The sequence below is a fragment of the Orcinus orca genome, chromosome 16 (genome assembly GCF_937001465.1).
Source record: "Orcinus orca chromosome 16, mOrcOrc1.1, whole genome shotgun sequence".
In the NCBI taxonomy this organism is placed as follows: Eukaryota; Metazoa; Chordata; class Mammalia; order Artiodactyla; family Delphinidae; genus Orcinus; species Orcinus orca.
Window position 1 is genome coordinate 71,842,616 of NC_064574.1, and position 10,025 is coordinate 71,852,640.

Below are 10,025 nucleotides of genomic sequence, written 5' to 3' on the forward strand. Positions count from 1 at the left end.
CCCCAGCGGCGCACGCACGTACGGACCAACTGAGGCTGGAGGCGAGTCTCATGCAGTCTCCGTTTATTGGTGTTTCAGACTCATGCAGCATCCGGCATACAAAAAGGGAGAATCTGTTTGGCGTATCCTTTTGTTTTGTTTTGCTTTTAGGCTTTTAGGTTTTTTCCCTACACTTTTCTTTTTTTAGGGGGAAAAAAGACCCCGCCAACTCGGAACCGCGTTGTGGTTCTGTCCCCGCCCCCCAAACCTCTCTCGTCCTCTTAAAAAATAATCATAGACCTCTCCGCCCCTCCCTTGCTCCCTGCAGCTGGGAGCTTTGGTCCTATTTTTTGGGTTCTTTCGTTACAAAGCACGTGAATGACCCCAGCCCCAACGAGTTCTCTGACTGGGTTAAAAAGCCCAGGTGGGGAACGTCAACTCAGGCTGACCGGGGAGGGTCAACAGCAGCGCCCCTCCCTTCTCCCAGGTGCGTGTTCGGAACAGTACTGGCCACCCCTGCACAAGTCTCCAAACGAGGCCTGTCTTGCCAGCGCTGCGACCCCGAGGCACCATGGGGGCGTCCGGACCTGGGTGGTCCCAGCTGAGAACAGTCGGAGCCCGGGCTAGGGAGCCCTCTCCTGACACTGCTCCCCTCCCCCAGCCTGATCTAAGTGCTGGAGTTTTTGCAGAATGAACGGTGGAGGAGGGTGGAGGGGAGGATGCTGAGGGGCGATGAGGAGGCAGGAAGAGGAAGGGGGTGGAGGATGTGGAGAGGGAAAGGGAGATGAATAAGGAGAGAAGGAAGAAAGGAATGAGGGAGGATGCTGAGACAATGAAAGTTGGGAAAGGGAGACCAGGGTTGAGGTGCAGGAAATTCTCGGGAGGTTGTGGTGCAGGAAGGTGGGGAGAGATGCTGGGAGGCTGAGAGCAAAGAGAGTTTGGGAGATGTTCAGGGAGGTTTCCAGAAGTGCAAGGAGGTTTCCAGAAGTGCAGGGATAGGGAAGCCAAGAGGCTGGAGGGGATGCAGGCAGGAGTGCAGGGAAGTTGGAAACAGTGCAGGGAGAAGGGAGGCCTACGGTTGGCAGAGGAGCCTGGCAGGATGCAGGAGCAGGAAAGAAGCTGTAAACAAGGCCGCTCAGGCTCCCTTGGTCCCTATGGGTGCGGGCCTGGGCCATGGATTGGGCTCCCCGCAGGGGAGGATGGGCCCAAGGCAGCTCCCAACAGGAAAAAAAGTCTCGGAATGCAGGGCAGAGCCCCTCACTTATACACTGTGGGAGAGGAGAGGGAGGGACAGACAGAGACAGTTGGGGGGGGAGGGGAGACAAGGAGAGACAAAGAAGTAGGGAGGACAGACAGGAGAGATCAGGGGCAGGGGTTAGTAAAGCTGCCCTTGCCAACCCTTCCATTCCTCCCGGCCTGTCCCAGACCCCCACTCACCGCCTAAGTTGATGACGCAGGAGGCGATGATGATGAGGACCCCCCCTACCAGCGCCACGATGCTTAAGAGCTTGGCCACGCGACCCAGACGCTGGGCCCCATCCACGTCCCCCTGCTGCAGGCTGTTCCGGGACTGGGGTTAGGGTGAGGGGTGGGGGCACCAGCCCAGCCGGGATCAGGTGTGAGAGTCGTCCAAAGGAGACAGGCCAGTTGGTAGCAGTGGTTAAGGGAGGAAGGGGATTGGAGAGGCAGCAGGAGGAGGGCACAGGTCAGTAAGGCTGTGTGAAATGTCTCAACTTCCCTCCCACCTGAAGAGGTAGGGCTCAGAAGGTGAAATCCTAGGAAGAGGCAAGGAAAGGCCCTGTAATTGGGAAGTGAGGTCCATGCAGAAAGGGGAGGGAAGGCAAGGTTACTCCTGGGGCTCTGTCCCAGCACTGGCAGGAAGCTGGGAGCCACAGCAGGCCTGGGCCAGGGTCCCTTGGGGCTCACCATGACGGCATAAGCGAAGGCCACGATGTTGACAGGCCACATGGGGCAGAAGCAGGACAGGATGGCGAGGATGATGTAGTCCCGAGGTTTCTGGGTGCCTTCACCCCCCTCCACCCCAGACCCTGCCAGCTGGGAACTAGGGTGGCGGCTCAGGCTACCTCGGGGAGATCCTGAATGCCCACTGTGAGCCCTTCCTAGTCTATCCTCCTCAACCAGCTGCTGCAGCACACGGGGTGGAGCCCCATTGGCTGGGGGGGTTTTTGTTGAGGGTGGTGAGTGAGGCTGGAGGACTGGACCCTCTTCCCCATCACCATCACCAGCCTGCAGGGGAACCACTGCCCCATTCTCCTGCTTTTCTCCCACGTTCTCAGTCAGGACCTCAGAGGTGGGGTCCTCCTGGGTAGGGGGCTCCAGCTGAAGGACTGGCTTGGAGGTGGGCTGGGAAGCTGGCTGGGGGTCTGGCTGAGGGTCTGGCTGGGGGTCCGGCTGGGGGTCCAGCTGGGGAGCAGGCTCTGATGCTGGCTCAAGTGGGGCTGCGGATTCCAGGTTGGACCCCTGGTTTGCAGTGGCCTCTTTGCTCACTTCTGGTTTGGATGCTAGCTCTTGGCATGTTTCTTCGGTGCTGGAGTTGGCCTTTGATTCCCCTCCTGGGTTTGAGCTGAGGTCTCTGGCCTGAGCTGTTTCTGGGGCCACGGTTGGGATCTCTGTGGTTTCTGGAGCCAGCCCAGCCTTGGGCTCTGGGTCCACAGGGGCCCCAGTGATGTCTAGGCCTGGCTGCAGGGTCTCTGGCTCATCTGGGACCCCAGCTGGGATCTGGGGAGGACCAGTTCCGGCTTCAGAATGGCCAGGCCCTTCTCCCTGGGTCTGGGGACCCTCCTCTACCCCCTTCATCTCAGAGACCTCAGAGCTGCTGGCTGCCATCTTGAGATAGGAGAGGGGAGAGGGCCTCTGTGGGAAGGATAGAGCAGCAGAGACAGCAGCAAATCCTGGAAGAGGAGGAGACAGGCTTAGTGTGAGGAGGGAAGAGGTAGCTCTCAGCACTGCAGCCCAAGAGGGCAATGCTCCTATCTCAGGGCCAGCCTTGGGCTGCCTCTGGGGAAAGGAAGAAAAGTTGGGGTTTCCTTTGCTTTGGGGTGGGACATCTCTGGGGAGGAGTGCTCTGCTCAGTCTTCTGGTTAGCGAGCCCTGGGAAGATGAACCCTTTTGTAAACAGGATCCTCCCCATGGTCTCTTCCTGGGTCCACCCAACAAGATCCAGACTCTCAGATCCTAGTAGATACCACAGCGCCCCAAAATCAACAAGCTGTTCAGAGACGCATGCACTCCGATAGGCAGACTGGGCAGAGAACCCCGAAACTCGCATTCCACTCCCTCTGCATCCATCCTCCCTTCCTCCCTGGGCGCCCAGCGCGGTTTGCTTGATGCGCCTTTGGGGCGTAGACGCCCGCGCCCCTCCCTGGGGGACCTGGGCATCTCCTCTGAGCCCCTTCCCAGCCCCTCTCCCAGGGACTTCCTCGCCCCCGGGGGACCGGCGCCGCTTCCTCCCATTGGCGTGGTGCGCCCAGCACCACCAGCCAGTCCGCCAGGCGCCCGAATTCCCGTACAGCCCTCCCGGCGTCCGCTGTCTGTCCGTCCACTCCTACCCGCAGCCTCAGTCCATTCCCGTCTCACCTCGACGCCGGCCTCCAAACTGCTCCCGCTGCTGCCGCCGCCGCCACCGCCACCGCCGCGGTTGCAGCAGCCGCAGCCCGGGAGGGAGCAAGTCAGTGAGCGAGGGAGGGAGGCGGCGGGTCTCCCCTCCCCTCTGCTCATCCCCTCCTCCCCTCCTCTCAGGTCCCCTCCCCTACGCTCCGCTGCCGCGCACCGCCCCCGCCCCTTGCACGCCTCCCGCCCCTCTCGGCCACCCGGAGGGAGCCACGCGTGCCAGGCCCCGCGTTACCTGGGCAACCGGCCGGGGGACCACTCGCGCCGCTCCCTGGCCCTTCCCCCGCGCGCCACCTGGGGGTGCCTCCTTCCCATGCCCCAGCCCCCTCCCGCCAACGGTCACCGGGGGTCCTGGCAGAGGCAGGGGGTTGGGGGAAACGGAGAGGGGTCTGCGAGGAGACAGGACCAGTGGGACAGGCAGGACCAGGTGGAGGCACCCCTACAAGCAGAAAGAGGAGATGAGGCAAGACTTGGGGAGGCTGCAGAGAATGACCGGGGTGGGGTTTCAAGAAAAGGGAGCCTGCCGAACAGGAAGTCCCTCTACCCCCAAGGAAGCAGCAGCAGAAATGGGTACTGGAAGGCTCAAGAAAAGGTCCTTGTAAGGGTCAGAGCAAGGACTGGGAAGGGAATTGCAGGGGGCAGGGTAGAGGCTGCAAGGGCAGTCTGGAACAGCAGGAGGGGGCTGCGGCAGAGGAGCCCGAGTAAGAGCAGGTTGGACCACACCAAGAATGAAGAGAACAAGTGGGGAAAAGTGCAGTTTTTATTCTCAACCTCATTGTTCCCCGTCTTAGGGCTCAGAGTTGCCCAGTCTTTTCGCAGCTACATCATCCATCAACTCCCAGGGCCTGAAGGGTGTGCAGGTATTGGGCTGAGCAGCAGGCAATCGGCCTGGCTGGGGGAAAGCAGCATTTATGGCCCACAACTGTTTGGGTTTCTGACCCAGGCCTCTTCAAATCTCCAGGGGCTATTCTGGGCCTGTGCTGACTGGGTATTCCCCCAGAGACTCCGGAGTCCTGGAACGTGCTCTCCACAGTCACCGGAGCCTCAGCCCCACCCTGAATCTGGACTGCAGCCACTGATACTGCCTCTGGGGAGGAAGGAGCCAGAGCCCCAGAGCTGCACAGGGCAGAGCAAGACTGGGACAGACAACAGGCCTAAGAATCCCCTTAGGGGTGGGGACAGGGGGCTTGGTGAGAGCAATTCATTCACTGAGTCAGAGACAGGTTTTTATTTAAAATTTATTGTAATGGGGTCCGCGCAAAAGGAGGGGGTGAAGGGTGGGGAACATGCAGGGGACACAGGAACACGATGACATGGCCAGGGCCACAGCTTCTGTCGCGGGGGGAGGGATGAAAAGAAAAGGCCAGGGATGGAGCTGGGGTGGAAGAGGGAAGGGGGAGACACTGTGGCTGCATTCCCCCCACCCCCAGGAAGCACCTCTAGTCCCTGGATCCCCCCATTGACCCTGGCCCCCTAAGATTCCATCTCTTGTCCTGCCTCTGGCCCTAGTGGCTCCTTCTTTTGCTCCCCTTGACTTGTTTTCCCCTGACAGATTCTCAAGCAGGATGATGTTTAGGGCCTGACCCCAAACCACCCCACCTTATGAAAGTATAACCTCTGCCTTCCCTGTTTCTGCCCCTCCTCAAATCTCACCTTTCCCCCTCTCTGGGACAGAATCTTTGATTTCCCTCCTTCCTCTCCTCCCTCCCCCTGGAAAAAAAAAAAAAAAAGAAGCACCAACTCCCCAGGGAGGGGCAGCAAACAGTAGGGGGACACTGGAAGGAGGAGAGCAAGAAGGACCATCGAGGGAAAGGCTCACAAATCCCTGGAAGGGCAGGGCAGGGGGTTACAGAGAGGAGAGGGGGTGAGGGCAGTGGCCACTCCTGTCCTCTGCCACCCCTGCCCACTGTCCAGGGGGCCTCAACACAACCGAGGGGACAGGTGTGTGTGGGGTCAGGGCTGATAAGGAAAAGAGAGGAGCAGGAGAAACAAATCATTAAAACCTAGCGAATTCCCCTAAGAAAAACACTTCTTCCTCCTTTCTTTCTGGAGGCTCCTTGGTTGATGGGGGAAATAGTGAGGAATTGGTGGGAAGAGAGAGGGGAAGAGGAGATGGTACCAAGGGACTTTCCTCCATTCTCCCCTCTCCCCCCCACCAACTTGGAGCTCACCAGGGCTGGGAGGGAAGTGGCTGAGAGCTCACAGGCACCCCCTCGGCCCCCGAGAGGGAGCCCACAGCTGTGGGAGGGGCTGCCACTGCCGCTGCTGCCGCCGCTGCCGCCGCCGCCGCCGCCGCCGCCATTGGACAGACCTCACCTGTACCTGTAAGGTGAGAAACACCAAATCACAGTGCAATCTGAATGGCAAGAACCTTGCCCCTTGCCCCAGACTCTTTCCAGACAGCCTCCCGTGGGACACAGCCGTTGCTCACTTCCTGTTTGGTCCCCAGAGATTTTGGCCCGTATCCTTACCCAGTTCTCCTGAAAGGCCCTCCCTGTCCCCAGAAGTCTCCCTAACTTGGGTGATAGGTGGGCATCCCTGGCCTTCCTAAGATCCCCTATTGGGCCCTTTGAGCCCCCTCGTCCCACACGCCCCATCCCACCCCCCCCAGCCATGCCCCACGCCTTGCCTGGTGGGTGCGGGGGTCCCCCTCAGCAGGTGGGCTGTGGCTGGGGGGCGTCTCCCGGGACAGGGGGGGCGGCCCCCCCCAGATGGGTCTGCATGTGGCCGGCCAGCTGGGCAGGGGTCTTGCAGTGCACGCTGCACAGCTTGCACAGGATGCGGTCAGCCCGCGGGGCCTGGAGCCCATGGTCCTTCACCGCGTGGATGCGCAGGTATGCTGCCGTGGTGAAGCCTATGGGGGGGGGGTGGATTGGGATGGGGGGGTGGGGGTCAGCCAGGCGGAGACCCCAGAGACGGGGTTGTTCTCCTAGGCTGGGGACACCCTCCTCAGATGGCCCTGTCCTCCTCCCACCATATCCTTGGTAGCCTGGGGCCAACTACTCTGCTGGGGCTGGTGGGGCATAGCTCCTCCCTGAGCTTGAGAACTGGTTGAGTGGTGTTGGCTTTTGGGCCTTGGTATCCACAGAACCCATCCTCTGTGGCTGGGGGATCTCTCCTGGGGTGACCGGACACTGATTCCTAGCCACTTGAAGAGTTGACCCTCAGCAGAGACGGCTGTGTCCCCTCCCTCCAGTGCCCCATGTAGTCTCAGACCGGTTACTCAGTGAAGAAGTGAATTTGTTTAAAAGCAGCTTTCTCTACTACTGAGGCAGGGCGAGTACTTGTTAAATCCCTGCCATTGTACTCCACCTGCCCCAGGAGCTGAAGACAAGAACTTGTGGCTGCACAGCTGAAACCTTGTCTTCTGACCCTTGGGAACTGGCTCTCTTGACCACTCCTTCCCCAAAGCAGTTGTGTCCCCCTCCCATCTCCCCACACACACCCAGAGGTGGACTCTTTCTGGTAGATCATCTCCTCAAGCCATGACCTCTTCGAACTTAGTGATGATGTTTAGTCATCCCAATATTGCTTCATTTGCTTTCTAAAGGGCTCTAGATGCCACGAGCTCTTGGCTACAGCACCTTTAACCCACATCTGTGGAAGGGCCTCTGGTTTTGTCCCCACCCTTTGTCCCCCACCCCACCCCCGGCACCTCTCAGCGTGTACCTTTGTTGCAGAGCTCACAGACATGGTGAGGGCCCTGGCTGTGCACCTTCATGTGGTCCGAAATATAAGCCGAGCTCAACATCTTGCCACACACATGACATGGCACCTTCTCCTCGTGTCGTACTGTGTGGGCCCGCAGCCGATCCTTCGTAGCAAAAGCTGCCTCACATTTCTGGGGAGGGGGGAGGGGCGTGGGGGGTGTCAGGAGAGTTAAAGCTTCGGGGAGTAGGAAGAGGGGGGCAAGAGGTTAAAGGAATCAGAGCCTTGGGGATCTTTGATCTGTAGGAAATGGGAGTGAGATGATAAGGCCTTGAAGAAGGGATGAAAAAATGGAGTGAAAAAGCAAAAAGAAGAGAGAGAAAAAGGGGGTCTGAGAGGCTGAACTCAGACAACTACAATGAGGATCAAAATCATGAAAACCAGGACAGGAGGAGGCGGGCTTCCTACCTCACATTTGAAGGGCCGTTCTGTTGAGTGCACTTGTCTGACGTGACTGTTGAGGTGATCCGGCCTGGGGATACGTTGGGGTTGGGGTTAGGGCCCTGGAGTGTGGAGGTGTCCCCGAGTCTGCCTAACACTGTACAGCAGGCCTTTCCCTGGGTCCCTACATTTTCTCCCAAGCCCGGGGTTTCAGAATCCTGGTAAGGCAGGAAATCCCTCTTCTGGTGCAGGGCTGCCTCGGCCTCCTCCCACTTGAGGCTGTCCTACAACCCAAGAACCCACCTCCTTTGCTAAGCACCACCCCCTGCTCCCTGGTAACCAGGAGAGGCTGTCCGCCCTCCTCCCTGGGAGTGGCTCCCTGTCCCCATTCTCAGAAACCTCCCTCCCTCCCTCCCCACCAGCCAAGGCCAGGCCACCTCCATCGCCGACCGTCCCTCCCTCCCCACCCGCCTAGTGGGCGGCCGAAGCCCCGTGCACACCGGGAGAAGCTCTTGCCACAGTGGGAGCAGTTGTAGGGCTTGTGCACAGCGCCGTCATGTGAGCGCACGTGGTAGCTCATGCGGTCCTTGCGCTTGAAGCGCTGCTGGCACACCGGGCACTGGTAGGGCTTCTCGTCCGAGTGCGACAGCTTGTGTCGGTTCAGGTGGTAGACGTCGCGGAAAGCCTTGCCGCACATCTCGCAGGCGTGGTTCTTCCGGATGCGCTTTCCCGAGGCGGTCGTGGTCACCACGCCACCGGCGGCCACTGCGGCCGCTCCGCCGCCGGCACCCGCTTCTCCCCCTCCCCCGCCGGCTCCGCTCAGCTGGGGCACGCTCAGGAGGCTCAGGGGCACCATGGTGGGCATCTTCATAGCACCCGAAGGGACCCGGCCGGCTTTGGCTCCCGTGTGGATGGCCTCGTGCCTTCGGAGGTTGTAGCCGTTCTTGAACTCCTTGGCGCACAGGGCACAGATGTAGGGCCCCTTGCTCTTTGTCTTCTTCTCCAAGGCAGATGCGACCGGGGCCACGGCGACCGTCGAGGTTGGGGCAACGACGGCGGTGGCCGCGGCTGCGGCGATGGTGGCGGCAGAGACAGGGGGCGCGGCCTCAGCGGCGGGCGCCGACACCGGAGGGGGCGGCGGAGGGGGCGCCGGGGGCTGCTTCAGAGCCGCTGTGTCCACAGTGGAGGCGGTGGCCGGGGCCGGGGGCGCAGCAGCAACGGCGGCGGCGGCAGCAGCGGCGGCGGCCGCGGCTGCGGCGGCGGCGGACTCCTGGGCGGCGGCAAGAACCGGGAGCAAGTCCACCTGGAGGGGCTCGGCCGCCGGGGCCTGGGGCGTGGGTGGGGGCGCCGGCGCGGCCTGCGAAAACAAGGCGCCGTGTGGGCCGCGGCCGCGGGTCGGCGCCCTCCCAGCCCGGCCCGCCACGGCCGGCCCCTACTCACCTGGAATGGACTCTGGGCGCAGCCCTGGGAGGCAAAGAAGCGGGACTGGAGCTCAGCCCCGACCTGCAGGGGGTTCTGGGCGTGACCCTGAGGTGGCGGGAAGGAGTTCATGAGGCCGCCCACCCCCCGGGAGTCCAGGCCCAGCACGGGGAAGGGGGGGGCCAGCAGCGTGCAAGGGAACACGGGGAACATGGCCTCGGCCACGGCGGGGCCCCCGGGGCTCAGCGGGGGCCGGGGGCGCGGGCCGCGCGGGGCCCGGGCTCGGGGCACCGCCCCCGGCCGGCCGGGCTGGGCCGCGCCGAACGCATGGCCCGCGGGCCGCCCCGCCGCCCGCGCACCCCGGCCGGCGGGAGGGAGGGAAGGAGGGCGCCTGGCGGGCCGCGGAGCGCGGCGGAGACGGCGGCGGCGACGCCCCCTGGGTGGGGGCGGGAGGCCCCGCGGGGCCGGGGGCCGGGGGCGGGGGCCCGGGCGGCGGCGGCGGCGGCGGCGGCGGCGGTTGGAGCCTGGCGGGGCGGGGTGGGGGGAGCGAGGGAGCAGCCTCGGCCCCCGCCGCGCGCGCGCCCAGCCGGCGCCTCGGGGAGGGCGGGGGAGGGCGCGAGGGAGGGAGGGGGACAGCTGCGCGCGCACCGGGCGCGCGGAGGGGGGGGTGGGACGGGAGGGAGGGCGGGCGGGAGGGGGTGTGGGAAGGGGGGGTGGGGCGGGGGAGGGGGTTGTTACCTGGAAGATGAAGCTGCTCCAGTTGCCTGGATCCATGGCGGAGGGAGGGAGGGAGGTGGCTCGCGCTCACCCTGGGGCGGGAGGAGGAGGAGGAGGCGGCAGTGGGGGAGGGGGAACCCGGGGAGGAGGCGCGCGGGGCGGGCGGGAGGGGGGGAGGAGGAGGAGGAGGA

The 10,025-nt window shown here is 62.8% G+C and overlaps 2 protein-coding genes across 9 annotated transcripts; both read right to left on the minus strand.

Annotated features, from left to right (window-relative positions):
• Positions 1-48: 48 nt before the first annotated feature.
• On the minus strand, positions 49-4,280 carry PRRT2 (proline rich transmembrane protein 2). Of its 4 annotated transcripts, XM_033426157.2 has the most exons (4): positions 3,577-3,735; positions 1,906-2,891; positions 1,417-1,549; positions 49-1,247 (listed from the first exon to the last, which is right to left on the minus strand). In XM_033426157.2, the coding sequence occupies exons 2-4, from the start codon at positions 2,824-2,826 to the stop codon at positions 1,237-1,239; spliced, it is 1,065 nt and encodes a 354-aa protein (XP_033282048.1). In that variant the 5' UTR covers positions 2,827-2,891; positions 3,577-3,735; the 3' UTR covers positions 49-1,236. The 4 variants fall into 4 exon arrangements, 2 of the variants coding, with proteins under 2 accessions (XP_033282048.1, XP_033282047.1); XR_007471947.1 differs by lacking the exon at positions 3,577-3,735 and adding an exon at positions 3,845-4,280 and having other exon boundaries at positions 1,417-2,891; XR_004482714.2 differs by having other exon boundaries at positions 1,417-2,891.
• A 549-nt stretch (positions 4,281-4,829) lies between these two features.
• Positions 4,830-9,952, minus strand: MAZ (MYC associated zinc finger protein). Of its 5 annotated transcripts, XM_049698675.1 has the most exons (7): positions 9,856-9,952; positions 9,139-9,225; positions 8,199-9,055; positions 7,726-7,789; positions 7,279-7,450; positions 6,239-6,463; positions 5,738-5,931 (listed from the first exon to the last, which is right to left on the minus strand). In XM_049698675.1, exons 1-6 carry the CDS (start codon positions 9,889-9,891, stop codon positions 6,261-6,263), a joined length of 1,419 nt encoding a protein of 472 aa, XP_049554632.1. In that variant the 5' UTR covers positions 9,892-9,952; the 3' UTR covers positions 5,738-5,931; positions 6,239-6,260. The 5 variants fall into 5 exon arrangements, with proteins under 5 accessions (XP_049554633.1, XP_004268724.1, XP_049554632.1 ...); XM_049698676.1 differs by lacking the exon at positions 6,239-6,463 and having other exon boundaries at positions 4,830-5,931; XM_004268675.3 differs by lacking the exon at positions 9,856-9,952 and having other exon boundaries at positions 9,139-9,614.
• Positions 9,953-10,025: the final 73 nt, after the last annotated feature.